The 25,437-nt window shown below is 38.0% G+C and overlaps 1 protein-coding gene across 3 annotated transcripts in view; it reads left to right on the top strand.

The window, feature by feature from the left end:
• The window catches only part of Chuk (component of inhibitor of nuclear factor kappa B kinase complex), a 30,869-nt gene that overhangs the window by 3,634 nt on the left and 1,798 nt on the right, over positions 1-25,437 (top strand). Inside the window, exons 3-20 of one of the 3 annotated variants that reach the window (XM_017801241.2) lie at positions 1,026-1,140; positions 1,904-1,973; positions 3,050-3,138; positions 5,078-5,167; positions 5,298-5,422; positions 5,619-5,726; positions 6,596-6,731; positions 10,586-10,780; positions 12,042-12,144; positions 12,609-12,732; positions 13,588-13,739; positions 16,199-16,260; positions 17,446-17,555; positions 18,730-18,779; positions 21,363-21,459; positions 21,738-21,885; positions 22,542-22,658; positions 24,796-24,895. In XM_017801241.2, the coding sequence (XP_017656730.1) occupies positions 1,026-1,140; positions 1,904-1,973; positions 3,050-3,138; positions 5,078-5,167; positions 5,298-5,422; positions 5,619-5,726; positions 6,596-6,731; positions 10,586-10,780; positions 12,042-12,144; positions 12,609-12,732; positions 13,588-13,739; positions 16,199-16,260; positions 17,446-17,555; positions 18,730-18,779; positions 21,363-21,459; positions 21,738-21,885; positions 22,542-22,658; positions 24,796-24,864 (1,960 nt within the window). In that variant the 3' untranslated portion in view covers positions 24,865-24,895. Of the gene's footprint in view, positions 1-1,025; positions 1,141-1,903; positions 1,974-3,049; positions 3,139-5,077; positions 5,168-5,297; positions 5,423-5,618; positions 5,727-6,595; positions 6,732-10,585; positions 10,781-12,041; positions 12,145-12,608; positions 12,733-13,587; positions 13,740-16,198; positions 16,261-17,445; positions 17,556-18,729; positions 18,780-21,362; positions 21,460-21,737; positions 21,886-22,541; positions 22,676-24,795; positions 24,896-25,437 lie in introns of all 3 variants that reach the window. The other 2 variants (XM_008845547.3, XM_017801242.2) reach the window with 2 other exon arrangements.

Raw genomic sequence — 25,437 nt, 5'->3', positions numbered from 1 at the left:
CGATTTCCTTAGAAGTCAAATTTCATTCTTTCCACCGAATTGTGTTAGAAATGAGTCACTAAGTCTAACATATGTACTTAAAGAGAATAGAATTAAACCTTTGAAGAGACAAATGGATAACATCAGCAGGTAGTGTCTTCCAGGAGTAGTGTGCTTTAGCTCATCCTGTAGTTGGTATCAAAACTATGTATTCAGGTGTTGCTCTTTCTGTAGATGAGAAAATGGAAGCTCACATGGTCAGCTGGTACTGGATTTGAGATGAGCATTTTCTGACTTTAGCTTTGTGCTCAACTCATTTTTTGGTTCTTAAACTTGGCTAAATGGTAGAATCACCAGGAAAACTTAATAATATAAATTCTCAGACCCCACAAATAGAATTTCCTTCTCTTTAGGTCCTAGGATATGAGGATCTATATTAGTTTGGGGATCTATCACATCACGATGATAATCATAAGAATTAAAAAAAAAAAATGTTAAGGCCCAGTGTGGTGGCATCTCAGCATTTGGGAGGCAGAGGCAGGCAAATCTCTGTGAATTTGAGACCAGCTTTATCTACATAGCAAGTTCTAGGCCAGCCAAGATTACATAGTGAGTCCGTCTCAAAAAAAAAAAAGAAAAGAGCTGATAGAAGACTATATAATGTGATTCAGTATTTATTGAAAAAAATTTGTTTGTATTCAGATTTTAAACTGGAAGGAATTATGCTCAGATTTTATTAGTATTCACCTTGGGTAGATACTGTGATTATGGAAGAGGCAGGAGGCATGAGATAGGCTTTAGAGCCAGATTATCAGATTTAAATCTTTATTGACTACCTATTTTCTCCTGTTACTTAACCAATTTGTGCTTTAGTTTTCTTCTGGATGATACTGTTAATAATGTACTTAAGATTACTGTGACAAAAAAATAATATATATATATCCCAGTCTTCCTTCCTTAACTCACTATCTAACCCCCATTAAACTATTTCAAACCCAGTCCCTTTTGGAAAACGTGTTTTTATTATAATGTTTTCTCCTTATTAGGCTGAACCATGACAATGTCGTAAAGGCCTGTGATGTTCCAGAGGAACTGAACTTTTTGATTAATGATGTGCCTCTTCTAGCAATGGAATACTGTTCTGGAGGAGATCTGCGGAAGGTAGACTGGATGTTTTGAGATGAAGAGATAGTAAATCACAAAGTTTAGCAGTGTTTGCACCATCTATGATATGATAATCTAGAATAAGAATTAGAGAATTATAACCCTCCACCTGTTTTATAAGTACACATTTATTGGATCCTGGCTATGTTTATGGCTGCTTTGGTACAACTTTAGAATTGAGTAGTTGTAATGTGATCACATGGCTTCCAGAGCTTGAAGTATTTAATATCTGCTGCTTTTCAGAAAATATTTGCTAACCTTTGGTTTAGAACGTTTTTATTGTTGTTTTAAAGGTGGTATTGCAGTTGTAGTTTAAGTCAAAATATCAACATTTGTGTATGTGCATATAGCACACATATATATGAGATTTGTCAGCCTTTTTCATTTTCAAATACTTCTGTACCTCATCTTTGCTTTTTATGAGCTTGCTTCTTATGAGCCTTCTCATGATATTTCTACAACCTCAGTATGAATTTGATGATTATTTTTCCTTTATATCCCTGGTGTTTACTGTTTGTGAAACAAAGTCTTCTTTGTACTACATACTGGCCTTAAACTCAGGATCCTCCTACCTCAGCCTCTCAGGTGCTGGCATTCCAGGCGTGTACCACCATGCCTGGATCCTTCTTACGGCTTCTTCATTGTGACTTATTTTCTCATTTGAATATTCTCTGACTGTATAGTGATTAACATGTGTTGCTATTGCTGCTCAGCAATTTACAGTATACATTTTTAGACTTCTTTTTTCTTTTTTCTTTAGTTACTCAACAAGCCAGAAAATTGTTGTGGACTTAAAGAAAGCCAGATACTTTCTTTACTGAGTGATATAGGTATGTAACCAGTATTAAAATACCACTGCTCTTTAATGCACCTTTGGTCCACAAAAGCAGATTCTGAATACTTCTTGGAAATTAAGGAGAACTGCTTATGTTCTGTACAAAGCATATGGATTTTTAATGTCTATAAGAAATTTTAAAAATTCATTACTAATGTTAAATTAAAACTAGGATGTTCTGGTGTTTGTTTTTATTTTGGTTTTTGGGTAAGGGTCCTTTGACTAATAGATGTTACAACTGACAACAAAATTGGTATGAAATAACATTCATTCCCTCTCACTCTCACCCGACACTGACATAGTTTTGCTTACAGTGGGATTACATCTTTTTGGAGGAGAGGTCCTCATGCTAACTCTTAAGGTGACATTCTCTGTTTAATCAGATTTACTACTGAAAAATCCTTAAATTTTGCTGCCACCTAGGCCTTTAAAGAAAGCTTAAAAGAATTGGTTTTCCTATATGTTTTGGTGTTGCTTCTTTTCCTAGGTCATGGGCATCAAAGTCTAATTAAGAAGGTGATTTAGGTGGGAGGAAAAGGCCACTGGGTTACAGTTATTCTCTCAAAAATTGTTATTTGTTTTTAATGTTAATTTTTAATGTCAATTCCAATAAGTTAAATGAGCACATACTATAATATTTAATGTTACTGATTTTTTGTGAATTCCAATAAGTTAAATGAGCACAGACTATAATTTTTCAGTATTTAATGTTACTGAATTTTTGGTAAAGAAAATCTGAACTACTGTAATGTTGGTTATGCAGCTGTGGCGTGTATGTAGTGTATGTGGTGCATGCATGTATGTTGGTGCACATGCATAGACATATGCATGTAGAAGTCAGAGCAGGATGCCAGGTGTCCTTTTCTGTTCTCAACTTCATTGCCTTGGGACAGGGTCTCTGACTGAACGGGAAGCTCGCCATTTCAACTCAGCTGGTTAGCCAGCAAGCTTTGTGATCCACCTGTCTTTCCCCCAACCTCAGAAGTTATAGGCACACAGAGCTATTTAAGACAGATTTTTTAAAACATAGTTTTTTCTGTGATTTCACAATACATTTTAAATTTTATTTAGGATCTGGGATTCGATATTTGCATGAAAACAAAATTATACATCGAGATCTAAAACCTGAAAATATAGTTCTTCAAGATATTGGTGGAAAGGTAGGTGAAGCTTAAAGGATGGTCTGTGTCTATTGTTATGGTCTCCTTGATATAGTTAGTCTTTGAGTTGTAGTGTCCACGCTGTATACCCATAGTACTTTGTAATTTTTCTATTTCAGTTCTCACCACACTGAACTTGAGTTTTGTGGTTAGATTTTTTTGTCTTATCTACCAAGCAGTGGCTCCCTTAGAGAAGGAACTACAGGTGTTGTGTTCATTTCCAGTTTTCTAGTGCCATATCTAGCAGAGATAGTAGGAAATGAGTAAATAATTTGCTAACCCCAGTATTCTGTTCTTTTGAAGCACATCCAAAAATGTACATATCGTGTCTGCTTCACTTGAAGAAGAAAAGTATGTTTTCTTAAAACTCACCCTTCCCTCAAATTTTAAGTTTTATATTTAGTTAAAACTTAAAGCCTTGGTTTCTCAGTTTCCTAAATGAGTCAAATTGAAAAGTTTAAGCAATTGTGCATCATATATTTTTATTTTCATCAGAGTAGGTGTATAGTTTCTTCTAACATAGAAGAATGCATTCCAATACTGACTTAAGGCCATGACTCTGAACCTTTTTAAAATTTTATTTTAAGGGAGGGTCTCCCTGTAGCCCCAGCTGGCCTGGAACTTACTATGTAGACCAGTCAGGCTGATGTCACAGAGATACACCTGCCTTTGCCTCCTAAGTGCTGGGATTAAAAGCATATGTCACCACACCTGGCTGGACTTTTAATTGTGTTATTTATTGGCTCATTAGTGAAGGTGGTGTTGTTGGTCATTTAAAGGTGATGGAACTTTTATAATTCTTCTCATAGGAACCTTTTATGTATGATTAAGACCATTTCTTGAATCTTAATAGATGCTGGCTCATATTTAACCCTTCCTATGGTTAATATGCTTTTTAAGAAAAATATAACTTTATGAATTTGATTGTTTTGTGTATATATGCTACATGCATGCTGGTGCTCATGGAGGACAAAAGAGAATGTCAGGTCCCCCAGAATAAGAGTTACAGGGAGTTGCTAGCTACCATGTGAGTACTGGAGACCAAACCCTAGTCCTCTGGCAAGAGCAACAAATGCTTTTAACTGCTGAGCCATCTCTCCAGCCCCAGTATGATGCTTCTTAAATTTGTAAATCACCATTTCCTTTGACTTCCAGTTTAATGATTCAGACTTACTCTGAATATACTTAAAATTAATAGGCAGTCTATATTTTAATGTGTCAGGCACTGTGTTATTTATTTTCAGTATTTTACTCAGTTGTAATGAATAATTCTATGAAGGAGGTATTGTTAATAATCTAATTGTGTACAGGAAACTTGTATCAAGAGATTAAATAACTTGATCAAGATTACATGGCTAGCCAGGCTTGGTGGCTTACATCTATAATCTCAGCTCTCATGAGGCTGAGGCAGGAAGATTGCTATAAGTTTGAGGCCAGCCTGGGTTACAATGTGAGACCTTGTCTCAAAAATACCTCCCCTCCCCCACAAATTGCATGTTTCATTAAGTAAGGATTAGACTGTCAGACTTGATACACTTTTGGGTCACTCCAGAGCCCAAGTTCTTTACTGCCCTTTCTAGTTTTACAAGAACATTATTACCTTTTCTTTTCTGTAAAAATTACATTTTAAATTTTATTTTGCGTGTGTGGGGGAGGTTAGAAGACAACTTGCAGAATTTGCAGTTGGTTTTCTCTACCGTGTGGATCCTAGGGATTGAACTCAGGTTATCAGGCTTGGTGGCAAGTGCCTTTATCAACCAAGCCATCTTGACAGCCCACTTCTTTTCCTTTTTTTCTTTTGATTTTTTTTTGCTGTGCTTGGGATTGAACCCAGGACCTTATATATGACATGGGACCAGTCTGTCACTAAGCTACAGCATACCACCTTTCTTTTGCAGATATTTCAGCTGCTTAATACATACTCTCTTACTATTTCTAGGTAATGCATAAAATAATTGATTTGGGTTATGCCAAAGATGTTGATCAAGGAAGTCTCTGTACATCTTTTGTGGGAACACTTCAGTATCTGGTGAGACATGATTATTTCTTTAAATTTACATATACAAGATTCTCATGGTTATTTCCGAAGGTAAAGATACAGTAATTTAAAACTGTAGTAGCTCTTTTCTTATAAGCACTTAAAGCATTTTCTTTTTTAGGCCCCAGAGCTCTTTGAAAATAAGCCTTACACAGCCACTGTTGATTACTGGAGCTTTGGGACTATGGTGTTTGAATGTATTGCTGGATATAGGCCTTTTTTACATCATCTGCAGCCATTTACCTGGTAAGACATGGGCGTGAACTTTGGTGTGTTTAGTGGTAATGAAAATTTTTTCTCTAGTCTGCTTTTTTTTCTCCTTTTCTTTCTTTATTGGTAAAGTTGCCTTTTAACACCAAATTGAATGAAATTAAGTGGTAAAAATCTTAGTCTTGAAAGTATTTGTGAGAATCCGGTATTCAACTACGGTATCTTTTTATAGGCATGAGAAGATTAAGAAGAAGGATCCAAAATGTATATTTGCATGTGAGGAGATGACAGGAGAAGTTCGGTTTAGTAGCCATTTACCTCAACCAAATAGCCTTTGTAGGTGAGTATTTTAGGTGAGGGAATTTGCCTCAGTTTCTCTGGGATTGTAAAAGAACAGTAGAGCAATTGGCTGTTTCAAATAGCATTGTTATCGATAGACCTTGTGTGAGGGTGGAAGCCTTCCGCATCTGTTGCTCTCTTGAAGTTTATTGAACATTTGAAAGGTAGGTTAGGGCTTGTGGTGTAGCTCAAGAGTGCAGTACTTATTTAGCATGCTTCAAGTCTTGACTTTGTTTACCTGCACTGCCTGGGTGGGTGGTGGGGAGTGGCTTTTGTGATTGAAGAACTGAATTTTAAATAAATAGTAAATAGAAATAGTACTGTGGGCCGGGTGTGCTGGCAGGTGTAGTGGCACATGCCTTTGATCCCAGCAGAGACAGACGGATCTCTCTAAGTTCAAGGCCAGCCTGGTCTATATAGTGAGTTCAGGCTAGCTGGGCCGACAGGGAGACCCTGTAAAGAAAAAGAAGAAAAAAAGGAAAGAAAAGGGGAAAAAAAGAAATAGCACTGTGATTATTGTTATCCTGTTGGATAGCACACGTGGTGTGGAACAGAACTGCTGCCATTCAACTGACTGCCTTAGATGCCAAGAAGACCCAAGGAATAAAGAAGTAAATGGGTTCCTTGCAAATTGGCATTTGAGTCATCTTTTGTAGTTGCCAGTCACAAACTGACTTACGCGTTTTAGGGCTAGTATTTTATGGAAGAAAATTTGTCCTCTGCCATTTCATGGATTATTTGAAAGTAAAATATAAAGTGGCACAGATTAGTCTTGGGCAAGGAAATGGACAACCTATAAAATTGCCTTTTGATAATACTGAAGCAAAATTGGAACATAATGATAATCACCTAGCTTTTGTCATTTTCCAGTTTAATAGTAGAGCCCATGGAAAACTGGCTACAGTTGATGCTGAATTGGGACCCACAGCAGAGAGGGGGACCTCTTGATCTTACTTTGAAGCAGCCAAGATGTTTTGTATTAATGGATTACATTCTGAATTTAAAGGTTAGTTTTAATAGGGTTAACAAGTTTAAAATGAGCATAACCGTATTTAGTAATCTTTTCCTGGTATTCATTTAAAAAAGAATGTTATATTCTTAGAGTGAATGCTTTATTTCTTTAGCAAGGTTTCTCAGGTGGTCTTTCAGTTTTGCCCTATATACTTTCTCTTCGGTAGTCAGTGTAACATGAACTGCCCCTTGTTGTCTGAGACTGCTTTTTATTCTTCTTAGAAACCAACACATTTCCTTTTAGCTTGACAAGTTATATTTAAACTGATCTGCTTGGCCTTTGGGGACTTCCTAATGTAGGACCACTCCAGACAAGTCCATACCTTGTAACAAGTCCATGATTTGTACCTGCTTCGCCTCAGTCAGCACCAGCTTGTCACTCCTCATGCCATCAGATACCATATCTATATTTGTGTTTTGACAGATGTTATACTTCTGCCCAGAATAATCTCCACATGTGAATCTCTTCACCTACATTGATTGACATATCTTAAACTTACCTTTCTTTAAATGGTCTCTACCACACAATTTGTCACTTAATATCCTCTATATTCCCTAAGTATTTCTTATCGTTTATTTATGATTCTTCTTAAAGTCTCCTTCAATGCTAGGTTTGTTTATGACTTTTTTTAAACAGTTGCCTACCCTGGGTTTGGTGCCAAGCAGGGCATGTATCAGGTTCTCAGCATGTATTCACTGACTTGAATGAAAGGTGTAGATCTCAACTCCCATCTGCAGTTTTCTGTTTATTGATTGCCTGTAGCACAGCTAATTAAACTTTTTCCACCTGCAATTCCTTCTAGTCTAAGAAATTTCTGCGTGGCCAGGGTATATAAAATGCAACAATTGTTCATATCATAGAGGTTATTTTAAAACAATTCTTTGATATAATATATATATATATAATTTTGCTACTTTATTAAAGATGAAAGGAAATTTGCATACTAGTGAAATGGATGTGCTTGTTTATTTTTACATAAAAAATTAAGTCTTGACTGAATATTATTGGATACTACAGGACAAAGCATCTTCAACTATTTTCAGAGTTGATTGATACTTTGATTTTATGGTTGTCAATGCTAAGAATTCTGTTTTGCATAAAAACTTAGTGGAAAATGGCAGATGTGTGTTTAGGACCATTTCAAAAATTGTTAGAAATTCCATCTAAATCCTAAGCCAAAATCCATCTAAGGATTTTTAAATGAAATTCAAACAGCACTTTCAAAAATAAATATTCAAAGTATATATAATCCAGAGATAGACTAATTTGATACTGACATGCTGAGGAATGATAGAAAGATATTAGAAGTGTTTGTTTTTGTAGATAAACCATTATGTTTCTATACGAGCAGAAATTATATGTGCAGTACAAAACATTGCAATCTATAACATGCACTGATCTCTAATCTGAGCTGAGGTATTTGAGGAAGCATTCATTGGCTTTGTGTGGCATGACAGCATGCTCAGTGCAGTGTGCATGTTAAGTGTTCAGAAGCAAGGCCGAAGTAAAGTTGCATGGGTGAGCTGCCAGGAGTGCTTTCTGTTGATGGATTGACTTTGAACTAATTTTTGGTTGTGCATTAAGAAACTTTTTAACTTCTGACTTTTTTCTAGTTCCCTGTCTAGAACTTGTAATCCTAATTACTCTTGCCTTTACTTCTCCTTCACATCTCCTATGTTAGAGTAGCCAAAAGCCCCATAAAAAAATAAATAAAGAAGAAAGAATACCTGAAGTTATCAAAAAAAGTGATGGGGAGATATGGGAGGAGTTGGAGAGGAGGGAGTGGGCATGGATTTGATCAAAACACCTATGCATATATGAAATTCTCAATAAACTATTTTTTTTTTTAAAGAAAAAAAAAACTTTTTAACATTGCCAAAGTTTTTGTGAGCCTGAAATTCAGTTACATGATCCTGTATGGGCTCATGACCCACATATTAAGCCAGGACCTACAGTATAGGCTTTTAAAAATTGAATGAAGGTGGTTGGAGAGATGGCTCAGCAGTTGCAGGAGACCTGGGTTTAATTCCCAGCATCCATATGGCAGCTAACAACCATCTGTAACTCCAGTTCCAGGGGATCCAACACCCTCTTCTGACCTCTGAGGGTATTGCATGACATAGGTGCACTTACATGTAGGCAATACACATACACATAAAAATAATAAAATATTTTTTTTAATTTGAATGAGGAACTCATAATCATGTAAAACTGAATCTAATCTTGGCATGCTTTATTAAATGGGTGCTTGAGAGCTGGGCATGGTGGCTTCAATCTTTAATCCCAGCATTCTGGAGGCAGAGGCAGGCAGAACTCTGTGAGTTTGAGGCTAGCCTGGTCTCCGTAGTGAGTTCCAGGCCAACTGTGGCGAGACCCTGTCTCAAAAAGATGAAAAGAAAAAAATAGTACTCTAGAAAAATTCCCAAACATTTTATAACCTGAAACTGATCTCTTTGTAAATTCCAAGTATAACAAGGCTGTTGGTATTTCTCTCAGCATACCTTAAGGAACTTGTATTTTAACAGAAGTAATAAAAGGAATAATGTTGGCCTTGAATTAATGCTTTAATTTTGTAGTAAAAATTTCCAGCAGATACCATTTTATCATTTGCATGTACTAGTTAATGTGAAGAGCCAGGGAATATAAGTATTAATTTTGTATGGCTTATCTAAGGACGGTGGAAAGAAGAGGACTGTTGCGATCAAAAGGACTTCCGTCTCTCTTGTCTTTGTTCTCCTGAGTAGGACCTCACTTGACTCAGCCTCACACACACTGGCTATGTGGAGCTTACTTGCACTGGGGCTTTATGTAAGATGGTTTTCTTAGCCATCTTTGAGCCATTAAGCAGATCATCACTCCAGGATTTGCTTGCCTTGTGGGAATAATAATGCTTTTTCTTGTTGAAAGAGAAGCCCATCTCTTCAGATAGTTATTTCTGGAGGCAAAATGACAGTTAAGAAGTCAGATCCAAGCTCTATTGGTTATCAGCTATGTGGCCTCTAACAAACTACCTTTTTTTTTGGTCTTTTTGAGACAGGGTCTCCCTGTAGCCCCAGCTGTCCTGAACTCACTATGTAGTCCAGGCTGGCCTTGAACTCACAAAGATTTGCCTGCCTCTGCCTCCCAAGTGCTGGGACTAAAGGCGTGCACCACACCATACCCAGCTCAAACTACCTTTAGGAAGCCTAATTTTTCCCTCCTCTAAAAGAGAGATTAGAAGATCTAATTAATGGGGATATTATGTGAAAGCTCTTACTCTGTGGTTAGCATTTATCAGACACTTCATAATTAAGAATATTCCTTCTTGGTCTATGATAATGTTTTTTGAAATAAGTATTTTTTGATTGGAATTTCTATTCATTTTTGTGCATCCCTAGAACTTAAAATTTTTTTTATTATTTTTATTTTATATGTGTATAAGTGTATTGCCTGCATGTACGAAAGTGTATCCTGCATGTATGTCATGCAATGCCCACAAAGGTCAGAAGAGTGTGTCAGATTCCCCTGGAACTGGAGTTACAGATCGGTGTTAACAGCCATGTGGGTACTGGGACTCAAACCCAAGTGTTCGACAAGAGCAGCCAGTGCTCTTAATTGTTGAGCCATCTCTCCAGCCCCATAGAACTTTAAATTTTATTTGTTGAAACTATTATCTATTGTTTAGAAAAGTAGACTCCACTTTTCAATTTGTAAAATGTCATCTTAACAATTATAGAAGATTTCACTTTTGAGAAGAAGTGAACCTTGTTTCATATATAATTCTCCTTGTTCAGATTCCCCTTTTAATATTTTCTACTGAATTGCTCATGTACCAAATAACCAATACACTTATCTTTTTTCTTATTTAGGTAGTGCACATCCTGAATATGACTTCTGCAAAAATAATTTCTTTTCTGTTACCGTGTGATGAAAGTCTTCATTCACTACAGTCTCGTATTGAGCGTGAAACTGGAATAAATACTGGTTCTCAAGAACTTCTGTCAGAGACAGGAATTTCTCTGGATCCTCGGAAACCAGCCTCTCAATGTGTTCTAGATGGAGTTGTAAGGGATCATTTTGTGCTTTGTTTTGTTTTGGCTTTGTTTTTGCTATACAGACTAGGCTGACCTCTTTCTAACTCACACTCTTTCTGCTTCAGGAGAACTGGAATCACAGACCTGACCTGCCATGCACAGGCCTTTTTTGTTTGCAATTGACATAATATTTGTACTTATTTATGGAGTACAGTATAGTAGTTCAATACATGTATACACTGTGTAATGGTCAAACCAAAAAGATAAGCACTTTCATGTCCTTGAATATCACCGTCTCTATGTTGGAAACATTCATACTCTTTTCCTTTAGTTATCTTTAAATATATAATTATTATGTAAACTATAGTTACCCTACTGTTTTGCTGCAGAAAGTGTGGATAAAAACTTTGTTAAAGGTGTGCACCACTATGGCTGGCCAGATTCACTGCATGAACATGCTCATATACAAGCACAAACAAATGCACAAATATGGAATAATAAAAGAAACCAAAAAAAGAGAAATAAAACAAGATAGATTGTTTTCAGGGTTTTTGTTGTTGCTTGGTTTGGGGTGGGTTTCTTTGTTTTTGGCACAGGGTCCCCCTGTAGCCCCACCTGGCCTGGAACTCATTATGTAGACTAGGCTGGCCTGGAACTCATAGAGATCCACCTGCCTCTGCCTCCCAAGTGCTGGGATTAAAGGCATGTGCCACCATGCTGGCTTTTGCGACAGGGTCTTGCTAAGTAGTCTAGCCTTGTCTCCTTAGGCCACGCACAGTGCCGAGATTACAGCCATGTGTCACCATGCCAGCTGGTATTTTTCTTTTTGACTACTAAATAGTATTTCTATTCTGTGGATATGTGCTTTTTTTGGTAATTGTTCTTTTATTTTTTAAAAACTTGTCTTAATTTTTTTCATTTTAATTAACTTTAAGTTAGCATACAAAATGATGGATTACCTTGTGGCATTTTTATACGTATATGTTCATTATATTTTTTTCTTGTTCCTCCCCCTTCCGCTTTACCCCTCTCTCGCTGGTGTTCTTCTTCTCCCCCATCTTCCCTCCTGCTTTTCTTTCACATGAATTCCATTATCCTCTCCTTCTATGTTCCCTGTATTTGTTCTTTCAGGTCTGGTGTTGTTTTTTTTTAAATTGACTCCATATATCTTTTTTTCCCCTTAACTAACCCTTAGGCTCTAAGTCTATAAAAGGCATGAAATCTGGGGCTTAAGTATTTACAAAATCTAGGATTATCAAGAATCTTAGAACCTTGTTTGTTTCTTTTTCAGAGAGGCTGTGATAGCTACATGGTTTATTTATTTGATAAAAGTAAGACTGTATATGAAGGGCCCTTTGAATCCAGAAGTTTATCTGATTGTGTAAATTACATTGGTAAGTATAGTCCATTTAGTAGCTGAACTTTAATTCTGAGATTATGTGATTAATAGAAATGATCTTTTGGTGTTTTGTTCTGTGTCTCTCATACTTGAGGTTTCTATATGTGCTGAAAAATGGGTTTAATGTAGTTTGGAAGGTGAAAAGGATTTTAAATCACCCCTAGATCCGTCTCTTAGGACAGTGCTTCCCTTCCTGAGGATAGGACTCTTACAGATAGAATGAAACTCCACTATTAATTAAACCTTTTTAAGGTTTAATTGTTCCTTCATTGTGCATGTTCAAATATTTACACACACACACACACAGGCTTTGTCATTCATTTTTATTTTCCTTTATATCTAGAGCCTGGCTATTGTAAATAAATTCTAACATCTATGGGACTATTATTTGGAAAGAAAATCACAAAAATGGAATGTAAAGTCTTTGAAAGTAACCTTCCCTTATCATCTTGCCTATAGTACAAGATAGCAAGATACAGCTTCCTATTATACAGCTGCGTAAAGTGTGGGCTGAAGCAGTACACTATGTGTCCGGGCTAAAAGAAGACTATAGCAGGCTCTTTCAGGGACAGAGAGCCGCAATGTAAGTAGGTTCTGTTTTTTTTTAACAGAATGTCACGTGTATCATATACTCAAGAATTCATCTTGACAGTTTCCACTAAGCAGTATTGTGTGCAATGCAAAAATATTGAACCAATGTGAAATGCAATATTCTTCTTTTTTTGAGACAGAGTCTCACATGTGTCCCTGGCTAGCCTGGAAGTTGCAGTGTAGACCAGGCAGACTTGAAATCACAGAGATCCACCCTACTTGCCTCTGAGTGCTGGGATTAAAGACGTGCCTCCATGCCTGACACAATTTGTGTGTGTGTGTGCGTGTGTGTGTGCATGCGCATACTTTGCACATGCATGTGCACATGTGGAGGACAGAGGTCAATGTTAGGTGTCTTTCTTCTATTGTTCCTCACATAATTTTTGAGACAAGGTCTCTTACTAAACTTGAAGCTTTCTATTTACCTATACTGACTGGCCAGAAAGCCAACAGGATCTGTCTGTTTCCCCCTCCTCCATGAACTGCCATATTCGTGAGGGCTGAGGATCTGAACTCAATCCTCAGGCTTGCACAAGGCAAGCACTGTACCCACTGAACCAGCCCCATTGAAATGTAATGTTCTGATCAAACTTGTAGCTTTCTTATCAATGGTCTGAAAACATTTAATTTCAATGGCTTGGAAAGAGTAGTTCCTGAATGTTCTTTGTATAAGAACATTGTTTATCACAGAACTTCACAGACAGGAAGTCTTTAGAGACTAGGTTCCACAGGTCACCTGTTTCTCATAAATTGATTATAGAAATAAAGTTTTTGGAGTTTTGGTAATTTATGTTTGCAAATGGATATTTTTTGCGAATGTTGATAATTTTGTTTTGCATTGGCTTAGGTTAAGTCTTCTTAGATATAATGCTAACTTGACAAAAATGAAGAACACGTTGATTTCAGCATCACAGCAACTCAAAGCTAAATTGGAATTTTTTCACAAAAGCATTCAACTTGACTTGGAGAGATATAGTGAGCAGATGACATATGGGATATGTAAGTATCTGGCTGTGATGTATTCATAAGGAATGTCTAGTCTTTCGAAACCTTATCTGCTCTTCTGTGTTGACAACTCATAGCCACTGGTCATTTAAATTCACATTAAATAACAGACAGAATAACTTAGGTCACCAAACCATTTTTGTTTTGAGGGTTAGCTTTTTTAATCTTGTCGTTGAACAACTTATTTTTGTAATTGGAATAAAAATCACTTAGCTCTAGAAAAGCCGAATAATAGAGAAATGACTTAAGAATCTGAATTTCACCAGGCATGGTGGCTCACACTTTTAGTCCCAGCACTCAGGAGACAGAGGCAGGCAGATCTCTGGGAGCTTGAGGCCAGCCTGGTCTACATATTAAGTTCCAGGCCGGCTATAGGGAGACCTTATCTCAAAAAGACAAAAAAAAAGAAAAAAAAGTATTTGAATTTTAAGTCTCATTTTAAAAATAGATACAGATCTGTACTGAGATGACTTCTTAGCCAGTACTGTGGACTGAGATGCCCCCCCATCCCCAATTTATATGTTGACATCCTGACTGACGGTGATGGTACTGGGAAGGAGGACCTCTGGGAGTTGGCTAGGCCATGGTGGAACCTCATGAATGAGCTAATGCCTCACAGCCTGAAGCCTGCAGGAGAGCCTGTGAGGACACAGCAGGCAGCCACCTATGAACCAGAAAGCAGGGCCTCACCAGACCTTCATGGTGTCTTGATCTTGAATTTCTCTGATTTCCAAACTGAGAAATTTCTGTTGTTTATTTAACAGCTAGAATTTTGTTTTGTTTGCCTTTGTTTTAATGTAGTAGCTCAAATGAACTAACACTGCCAGGGGAGTCTTAAATTATTTGTCTTCTGTAAACACCACAGATAACACCAAGGTTGCTCCTTTTAATCTACCTGCTGTGGAGTTCTGCTACAAATCTTTAGGGAGTGAATTCTGTTTTGTACATGTACCTTATGAAAGTGTGTGTATCTCAGCATAAATTATCAGACGTGTCCAGCTAGGTAAATAAATGTACTCTCCAGTGTTTTCTGTGGTTGATGCTTTATTTGTATCTGCATATTTATCTGTTGAATGACAAAATACTATAATTCCATTAAAATATCTTTGACTTGTCAAAGGCATACTATTCAATTATTTAGGCATAGTGAGATCTAGATGTGTTGATATTAAATTAAGATCAGTTGAATATTTGGCAGTGAAATTTTTAAGGTATGGAAAAATGTGTGTATAGATCATCTTACCCTAAGAGAACAGGGAATATAACCTGCAACAAGCATAATAGTGCGATCACTTGGAGTTAAAGGAAAGAGGCTTGTCGTTTGTTTGCTTGCTTGCTTTGCTTATTTTGAGACAGGCTCTCTCTGTAGCCCCAGCCTGTAACTCACTATGTAGACCAGTCTGGCCTTGATCTCACAGAGATCTGCCTGCCTCTGCCTCCAAAGTGCTCGGATTAAAGGTGTGCGTCATTATGCCTGGCCAAGAGTCATTGCTTTGTACACACTTTTATGGTTACTTGTTTATTTGCTTATCTTTACAGTGCTGGGAATTGAACCCAGAGCCTTGTGCATGCTAGGCTAATGTTCTGCGACTGAGCTAATCCCTATCTCATGTTTAATTTTTTTGAAGCACGTTCCTGTATTACATTTAAAAATTAATTTTAAAATATTTTATTTATTATTTTTATTTTATGTGTATGAGTGTATTGCCTGCATGTATGTGAGTGCACCCTTGTTGTGCAGTGCCAGCCGAGGTCAGAAGGGGGCTTCAGATTCCCCTGGAACTGGAGTTAAGGACTGTTTGTAGGCACCATGTGGGTGCTGGGGATCAAACCTGGGTCCTCTGCAAGAGTAGTCAGTGCTCTTAACCTCTGAGCCATCTCTCCAGCCCCTTAAAAATTAATTTTGAGGAAGAACTGTATTACTCTTCTAGGACTTCCATAACAGCTATGTGGCTTAGAACAACATAGATGTAAAGACTCACAGTTCACAAGGCTAACATCCAAAATCAAGGTGTTTGCAAAGCCGTGATCCTTCTGAAACCTGTAGAGAGGATTACTTCCCTGTTTCTTCCTAACTTCCTATGGTTGCCAACAATCCTTGGTGTTCTTTGGCTTGTAGCTGTAGTTGTCACATGGCATTCTCCACTTGTGTTTCTGTATACCCCCATACCCATGTCTGTTCTATTCTAAGGACACTATAGGAGAGTTATACTGGATTGGGGTCTAGCCTAATCCAGTGTAAGTATATACACTTGATTAACTCTATAAATTGCCCTATTTTCAGTGAAGTCACTTTCTGAGGTATTGAGGCTTAGCAGGGCAGCATATCTGTTTGGGAGACATACTCCAACCCATAATGTATCTTTGAGGTTGTTACAGCAAGGAGGTGACCAGGCTAGTGTTTAAAGTTACGATTATTTCAGAGGTAACCAATTTCTTCTTTCTTTTTTTAGCTTCAGAAAAAATGCTAAAAGCATGGAAAGAAATGGAAGAAAAGGCCATCCACTATGCAGAGGTAAAATCACTAAAGTCATTCTGTGTGTTTAATGTCTCCATTAGAAATTGTCTTTGCTTTTGGTATATAAAGAATATTTATCAGATCATTCTTGAAATTTAGACAGAAATGTAGTAGATGCTTTGTATATATAAAACATTTCATAGTGGGTAAAAAAGGGCTTTGGGCAAACTTTTTAGCTTCACTGGACTTCAGTTTCCATATTATATATATATTAGGGAAGCTATCTTTTCTGACAGGATTATGATGAAGATTAAATTGCAATCAGTAATAAATGGTATGTGTCACTTTTCTCACTGGTTTAGATAAGATGGCTGCACATCCTGGTTTAAATGGGATAGTCCCTTTTATACCTGACATCTTACCATAATTACCACTACTACTCCCTTTCACTGTCAAAATTACACTGCTTTAGACAATAAATTATACGGTCTCCTTAGGTATAGATCTTTTCCTGGGTGGCATATTCCCTCCTTTTCCTGTATGCCCATGGTCCTGGATTGTTGCTTTCCTTGGTGCCATTTCATACTTAGGCTGAGGATATGGGTAGGCAGTTGGTGGTGTGGGATTGAGATGCAAGATATGCCAGTGGTTTCAGTGGCTACTTGCTTTGTCCTGATAATGGCTCTTTTGTTCTGCTTCTCCAGAGGACAAAGCAAACACTATTAGTAGTTGACTGGTCAGGAGAGAAAAAGAAAGAAACATAGGAATAAGTATGTTTTCATTTTTACCTTTTTGTTAAGCCAGGGTCTCTCTTTGTAGTCTGGAATTCGCTATGTAGAGTATGCTGACCTCAGAAATCCACCTGCCTCTGTCTCTTGAGCACTGAGATTAAAGCCCAGCATAGGTATGTATGCATGTATGAAATCTCAAAGCATTACTAATATGTATATTACTAATATATATACATATATGTGTGTGTGTGTGTTTCTTTTTTTCAAAATTTTTATAAGCCTATTGTGATCTTGCACACCTGTAGTCCCAGCATTCAGGAAACTAAGACTTGAGAACTACAGACTTAAAGACAGCCTGGGGTACAGTATCACTGTCATTAAATAAACAAATATACAACAAGCTTTAGCAAAAGCTTTTCATACTAAGATACTGATTTCTGCTGCTACAGCAGACCATTCTCTACCTTTAAGATCTGAGCCTGTCATTTCCTTTGCATTTGCATCATTGTAGGTTGGTGTCATTGGATACCTTGAGGATCAGATTATGGCTTTGCACACTGAAATCATGGAGCTGCAGAAGAGTCCCTATGGAAGACGCCAGGGAGACTTAATGGAATCTCTGTAAGGGTGTATTTATGCTGTTGGTCTTATTCTGTAGCCTTTATATTTTCTTTCTGTGTCTATCTGACAGGTTAAGCCTAGGTATGGTCCTTATAATTTTTCTTTTCCTCTACCTGATGTATTGCTGTGATTTTTTTTTTTTTTTTAATTTTGTGTGTGTATGTGTATAGGTACATGCATGTGAAGGCATGTATGAAAATCAGAGGACAATTTCTGGGAGTTGGTTCTCTTTTTCACTGGTGGGCCTGGAAGTGAAAATCAGGCCATCAGGTACTGTGGCTAGTGCCTTTATTCGCTGAGCCTTCTCACCATCTCTTAGTTTAATATTTAAAGGAATCTATTTCTTAGTCATAAGGAATTTTTGAAATAATTCTTTGGATTATTTGTCTTTACCTTTTTACAAAGCCCCTTTTTCATGTGCTTTTCTAAGTATAATCTAATGGATTTACTACATAATTTTTCTGCTGACTATACTTTTGGTCCACTGTATTATCTCTTAAGCCCTCTATTGAGTTTAACTGCCTAAGTGTCTAAATTATAAACTTCAAGTTTTCTCTCTAGTCACAAGCTGTGATTCTGCCAATTTAAATGTTTCTGGTGCATCAGTATCATGTCTGTGGTAGAAGATCAGAGAAAATATGAACTATGTTAAAACTTCACATTTTGTGGCCTAGAGAGATGGTAAAGCACTTGCTACTCAAGCTTGGGGTCCTGAGTTTGAATTCCCAGAACCCACACATAACGCTGGTGTAGTAGCATGTCTGTAATCTCAGTGCTCCTACAGCAAGAGGGAAGCAGAAGCAGGAGAATCCCAAGAAGCTTGCAGACCAGCCAGCCGGGCATAGACAGCAGCAGACAACAAAGAAACCCTGTCTCAAGGTAGAAGGACCACAGTTGTCCTCTGACCTCCACACATGTGCTGTAGCACACGTGTGTCATAGTCAGCACACAAATGTACACACATGCACACTCACGTCTGATTTCTTTGTAAAGCTTTACATTTTAAGAACTTGTATTCTTGCTTATTACTCAGTGAAATGTTCTGTAAAATAGTCATTGATAATCTGTAATTGCTTTAAGGTGGAATATTGTTCAAATAGCCAGTTATTGAAGTTGTGGATTATTAGTCATCAAGTTACTTCCACGTACAGAAGTGTTTTTTTCCCCTTTGTAGGGAACAGCGTGCCATTGATCTATATAAGCAGTTAAAGCACAGACCTACAGGTGAGATACTTCTATCACAGTATTTGAAGGCATTTTAGGAAACTATCACCTGGCTTAACAAAGTGGGTGGATTTTCATTTATTTTCAAATGTCAGAATAAATCCTGTTTTGGTGTTGCCATTGAGACATTTATAGCATAATGTTTCTAAATTTAAATAAGGATATTGAAATGTAGACATTTTAAAAAATGAAAGAATGGAGGAGAAAACTCAAAGAAGGTGTTAGGGTGGTGGCTCAGTGGGTTAAGTGCTTGTTACACAAACATGAGGGCCTGAGTTTAGATCCCCAGCATAAAAGCCAGGCATAGCAGCCTGGGGCGGTGGAGACAGATGGACGCCTGGGGCTCAGTGGCCAGCCAATCTTGATGAAACAGTGGTTTCTAGGTTCAATGAGATCCTGTCTCAACAAATAAGGTTGGAGAGCTATAGAGGAAGATAACTGAAGTTGACCTCTGGCCTCTGTACATACACACCCTCTCCCTAAAAGAAGCAGCAGCCAAGAAATGTTTTGAGAAAGGTATTTTTGGAGCTCAGTATCTGGGTTGTAAGGGAGAGAGATGTGGAGAAGGTAGCTGTGATATGGAAGAGCTTCTGGAGTGATAACAAAGGACTTTTTTTTTTCTCTTGCTGTGCTGGGGGTCCATCCCAGGGCCTTGCATATGCTAGGCAGGCACTCTACCACTGAGCTGCATCTCTAGTCTCACAGTTTTAAACCTGTTTTGAAGCTCCTTTCATAGTTTTCTTTTTGGAAAAGTGAGGGTAGCACAGATCTGCTATGAATATTAAATGATAAAATTGTGAGTAGTTAATAGCAAATATTCATAATGGTAGTATTTTTGCAGTTAGTGTCCAAGAAAAGACCAGAATGAAGCATCCGTAGTTTTCCATGCTTTAAAACTTAAATTGCCATTTTCTGAAACAACAATTAAGACTAATAGTATTTTTAAACTGAGATAGTATCACAACTGTAGAACTTAGTGTAATCAACAGCCATCCCATTTGAGGGCATCTGTCATCTTCATGTGTCTGCAGTTCCCTTATTAGTGCATCAGATTTAGTTTAAGTCAGTTTTTTTTTTCCACTGTTTTTATAAGCTGTCAACAAGTGGATTAACATGAAATTCCAAACAATCTAGGTGGGGCATAGGCCTTTTAGGCTGTGAAAGTTAGATGAATTACAGGACTGCTTCTAAGTAAGCAGTATTAATCATATAAGAAATGCTGGTCTCTTAGCCAAAGGCTGCATGTGTCTTGGAGTCTGGATTAGTATTTGTTAGAGATTGACAACACTATTCTCAAATACAGGCAACTTGTCCCCAAAGATCCCCTAACTGGAATAACAGGTAGTTGTGAGCCACCTCATGTGGGTGCCGGGATCCTTTAGAAGAGCCGCAAGTGTTCTTAACTGCTGCATCATTTCTCCAGCCACCATAACTCTAGTTTTTGATGTATAGTTATCACTATAACTCTTAGACTTAGTTTTTGTTTTGGGTTCTGTTTTTTTGTTTGTTTGTTTTTTTTGTTTGTTTTTTTTGTATTTTTGAGACGGGGTCTCCCTGTAGTCCCAGCTGGCCTGGAACTCGCTATGTAGACCAGGCTGGCCTCAAACTCACAGAGATCCGCCTGCCTCTGCCTCCCAAGTGCTGGGATTAAAGGCGTGCACCACCACACCCGGCTCTAATTTTTTTTTTAATCCAGTTTTTTTTTTTTTTTAATGGGTTCTGGGGATCAAATTTGGGGCCTTGTGCTTGTTTTATGAACTGAACTATCTTCTCAGACCCTCCAGTTTAAAAAAAGAATTTATTTTTATTTTATATGTATGAGTGATTTGCCTGCATGTTTGAAAGTACACCCATGTTATGCAGTGTTGGAAGTCAGAAGAGGGTGTCAGATCCCCTGGAACTGGAGTTAAGGACAGTACTTAGCTATGATGTGGGTGCTGGGAACCGAACCTGTGTCCTCAGAAAGAGCAGCCAGTGCTCTTAACTGCTGGGCCATCACTCTAGCCTCATCCAATTTTTATTTTAAATGGTGGTGATATAAAATTTTCCTGGGGGGATAAAATGAGTATTCACAGTAGCTAGGACACCAATGACAGAACAAACAAATGATTCCACACAAGCCTAGCTTGGTGAGTCAGTGAGTTTGATTAGTATTACAGGAGCAAGGGTCAGAGATTGCCTGCAGGAGTATGGGCAACTTAACCAGTGGCTATCTATTGAAGAAAATGTCTCTCAACAACTGATAATGGCTTTTAGATCCTTGGGGAGGGTGAGGCCTCATAAGCCCCTTCTCCCAGCAACTGTTAACTGCTTATACATGTTTGAAGAGGAGCGAAGTCCTCATGTGCCCTTCATGGCTCCATTCCAGAACCTCAGCAGGCCCAATCTTGTATGGGTAATCACAGCTGCTGAGAGTTCAAGAGGGCAACAGCCATATCATGCCTAAAAGATGGTATTCAACAACAAATGAATTTTTTTAGAGTACTTTTAGATTTTTAAGAGTTTTTGAGGAATTATTCATTTGGAAGCTGATGTGTTCTGAGAAAGAGCAGTTATAAATGTACTGACTAAAGTCTTTTATAGATCATTCATACAGCGACAGCACAGAGATGGTGAAGATCATTGTGCATACTGTTCAAAGCCAGGACCGTGTTCTCAAGGAGCTGTTTTGTCACCTGAGGTAGGAAAACTGCTTTCCTTCCTCCTAAATACCAAGGCACTTTGTTCCTTTTAAAGTATAATACTTCTCTTTGTAAAACATACTAGACCCAAAAATAGTTCTGGCAGTATCTTAGGATTTGTAACCACAGCTGCATGCAGTTCTAATTCCTGTTTACATGCAGTACTTTTGAGATCAGTCATTAAATGCGGTATTGGTTGTGGTTCATTACCCAGCCAGGTTTGGTATGCAGTCTTGAGGGATGTGACAAGTATCTGACAATAACTTCATCTCTCCAGCAAATTGTTGGGCTGTAAGCAGAAGATTATTGATCTACTCCCCAAGGTGGAAGTGGCCCTCAGTAACATCAAAGAAGCTGACAATACTATCATGTTTATGCAAGGAAAGAGGCAGAAAGAAATATGGCATCTCCTTAAAATTGCCTGTGTAAGTAATTATTAGTGATGAAACATTGAGTTGCTATTACTGTCTGATTTTTGCTGTTCATGATCTGTATCCTCTGAATATTTATACTCTGTGTTGAATGTTCATGTTCCTTATTTGGTATCTGAGTTAAGTAGTGATGTAGGAGTCTTGCATTATCACCTTTCAGTTTCTTTGGTTATTTGTTTGTTTGTTGACAATATCTCACCCTGTAGCCTGGACTGGGAGCTGGCCTGGACCTCACAGCAATTTTCCTCTGTCTCCCAAGTGTTAGATTACAGGTGTGAGCCACCATACCCAGCTTGCTTCCTCTTTTTATATCCCTGCCTGGATCACTATGGTTGCCCAGCCCAACTTGAAATAAATGTGTCTGACTAGTTGATAAACCAACTCTTGTTCAACTTCCCCTTCCTCCAAACCAAAGCTGTATTAGAGGAGTTAGATACATTTGGCTTTAATCAATGAAGAAAGCCAGTGATGGTATGGTTAGTAGTGGTGGGAGTAGTTTTGTATAAAAATGGTCCAGTTGTGCATAAAAATAGTGGTAGACGTATAAGAAGTCTTAGCAATATGGTTTTAAAAAAAAAAAAAAAAAAAGATGTGAATCAAGAGGGGCTTGCCTGAAATTTATTGATTTTTTTTTTTCCCCCCTCCTTCAGACACAGAGCTCTGCCCGCTCCCTTGTAGGATCCAGTCTAGAAGGCACAGTAACCCCTCAGGCATCAGCATGGCTGCCCCCAACTTTAGCAGAACGCGAACATCCTCTGTCATGCGTGGTAACTCCTCAAGATGGGTGGGTTCACTTTGTAACAATAGGAAGCTGTCTGTATTTTGAGAACAGTGGTAGGAATGTGGCAGCAGAACACAGTGATTATTAGAGCCTTCTTAGACCAGGGATGAGTCTGGACTCTGTAAGAATAGTGGCCAAATTGGCCTTTTTTTTTTTTTTTTCCAGTTTTCTGAGATAAGGTCTCACTGTGTAACCCTGGATAGCCTGGGATTCACTCTGTAGACCAGTCTGACCTTGAACTCACAGAGATCCGCCTTCTTCTGCCTCCTGACTGATGGGATAAAGGCGTGTACCACCACAGCTGGCTATTTGACCTTTTTGATGCTCATTATTTTCTAACTCTTAATGAGACCATCTCATAGAACTGCTGTGAAGATTTGATTGGACAAAGTGTGTAAAATGTTTGGGAAGTAAATATTCAGTAAATGTTACAAATAATTATTAGCTCAATCCAAGCTCTAAGATATTTCTGCTAGTAGCTTATCAATTTCCTTTACCCAAACCATATTCCTTCCTTAACCATTTATTTCTGTGAGAATTTGTGCTTTTTGCATTTTTCATTTTATGAAGCTTGAGTTCTCTTCTAATAGTGAGATCTACTTTGTTTTATAATTTAGTATTTATTAAACCAGACTTTTCAGTGCTTTACATCAATTTTGCAAATAATTCATTTGAAGCAAGTTCTTCCTCTGCTAAAAACTGAATGACTCTCCATCTGTTATTTTCTCAGCATAAGATGTGCCGTGTCTAGAGCCAGTGGCTCTTTGCTAGCTTGTGTATTGTCACTTTTCTCACATCTCATGGAGACCTCTATAGCACCAAGCATTTGCTGGAAACTCTGCCCATAATTAGTTTTGCAGACATACACCCCTGTTACATCACTGTTCAGGAGGTCACACAATTGCACATTCTGTACTCTGCTTTTATGAGAGAAAAAGCACATGGCAGGAAGGCAAGCTGATACCAGGTATTTTATTGTTTTAAAGAAAGCAAGTTCCAGGGTATATCTTGGGGTCATTAAAGATGTGGCCCGCTGTGAATACATTTACAAGTATAGCACAGGTTAAAATTTTACAGGCTTAGGAAATACTATACTGGAGCTGAAGTAAAATTTAGTCCCTTGTTAATTTTTTGTTTTCATTAAAAGCATTTAGTCTTGTTAGAGGATGCTAATAGTTCCACATATCACCTCTAGGTAATTTCCAATTTGAGCTTGTGGTTGTTTGCAAAAGTGTGTCTGATGTCTTTATTTTTTCAAATACACAGATATTTTCTGATAGGAATCTATAAAGGAAAGCTGATCTTAATGATAAAGTATCCATGGTACTTAATTATCAAGGATTAGGAAATTGTCAGACTGAAATTTTCTCTGTTGGATAACAACTGATCAGTATTTAGTTCCAGGCTGATAGTGGCTACCATCCATGGCCTGCCACAGACTCTGGTAGAGAATGGACTGAGGGGTGGTAAAGGATGGTGACAGAGGCCATATGGAACAGGAAGCATGAAGGCAGAAATCAGAATCAGGACCTCCTTCAAATATAAATGCCCAGGGACAGTTTCTGGTTCTAGACAGCCTTCCTGTCACAGGGTTCCTCTGCCTCCTCAGCACTCAGTTTGCTTGTTTTCCTTTTCATTGCTGTACTGTGTAGGGTCCGGCTAGTTTTTCTCCTTCTTTGATCTCTGCAGAACAGATTGTACTTTGAATCCTCTCCCCTATATTTATGTCTGAAGTAAGCATGCTGGTGTTTTACTATTTGTAAAGAAAAGTAAATAATCCAGGAATAAAAAGTCTTTGATTGGTCTATTCCATAGGGATCGTTCCCAAGTTGGCATTTTTCAGGGGGCTGGGGGAGTTATAGTGTACCTGTTTCAAAAGAAAATCTGCTTAGAGTTATAGTGGATTTATTAGAATAGGCAGAAGCAGTGGCCTGGATGAAGGGGACTTTGTCTCTGGGTGGGAGGGATGAAGAAATAAAGACTGGTAGTAAGCTTTACTGGGGTGCTGGGCTACAGGGCTGCAGAAAGGGCAGCAATCATCCTGACCAATAAGACCAGAAAGTATATGAAACTCATGTGCCCCTTTGCTGACCTTGAAAAAGTTTTGTTCTTTGATCCAACAGGGAGACTTTAACACAAATACTAGAAGAAAATTTGAACTGTCTTGGCCATTTAAGTACTATTATTCGTGAAGCCAGTGAGGACCAGAGCAACAGTATGACGGTGAGTTCTGTGTGGAGATGAGTGTGCATTTCAGATATATTGGACACAAAAGTTGAATTTTCCATGTTCACTGTATCTGGCATTTGGGGTGCACATAGGGAATAGAACTCAGGAAAGTACATCTTAGAAATCTCTTGAACCTCAATTCTTCATCTTTTGTTTTGCAGGGACATTAACATACTTTCATTTCTGTTGCTGGGACAAATTTCCTTTACAAAAAGCAAATTAGGTCGGGGAGGGTTTATTTGGATTGTAATTCCAGGCTATAGTCCATCATTGTGAGGAAGTGAAGGCAGGAACTTGAAACAGCTGGTCATTCACATCCACTGTCAAGAGCAGAGAGAAAAGCATGCAGGTCTGCTAGTGCTCAGCTCACTGTTTTTAACCTTACACCGTTGAGGGCCCAACCCACAAAATGGTGCCACCCACTTTTAGGCTGAGTCTTTACACTTCAGTTAAGGTAATCAAGACAATCCTCTACAACATGTGCACAGGACAACCCGATCTAAACAGTACCTCCTTGAGACTTTTCCCAGGTTGTG

Source organism: Nannospalax galili, unplaced genomic scaffold (genome assembly GCF_000622305.1).
Source record: "Nannospalax galili isolate Female #2095 unplaced genomic scaffold, S.galili_v1.0 scaffold161, whole genome shotgun sequence".
Lineage (NCBI taxonomy): Eukaryota > Metazoa > Chordata > Mammalia > Rodentia > Spalacidae > Nannospalax > Nannospalax galili.
The sequence above is the reverse complement of the archived record's forward strand: the minus strand, read 5'-3'. Positions and strand labels throughout refer to the sequence as shown.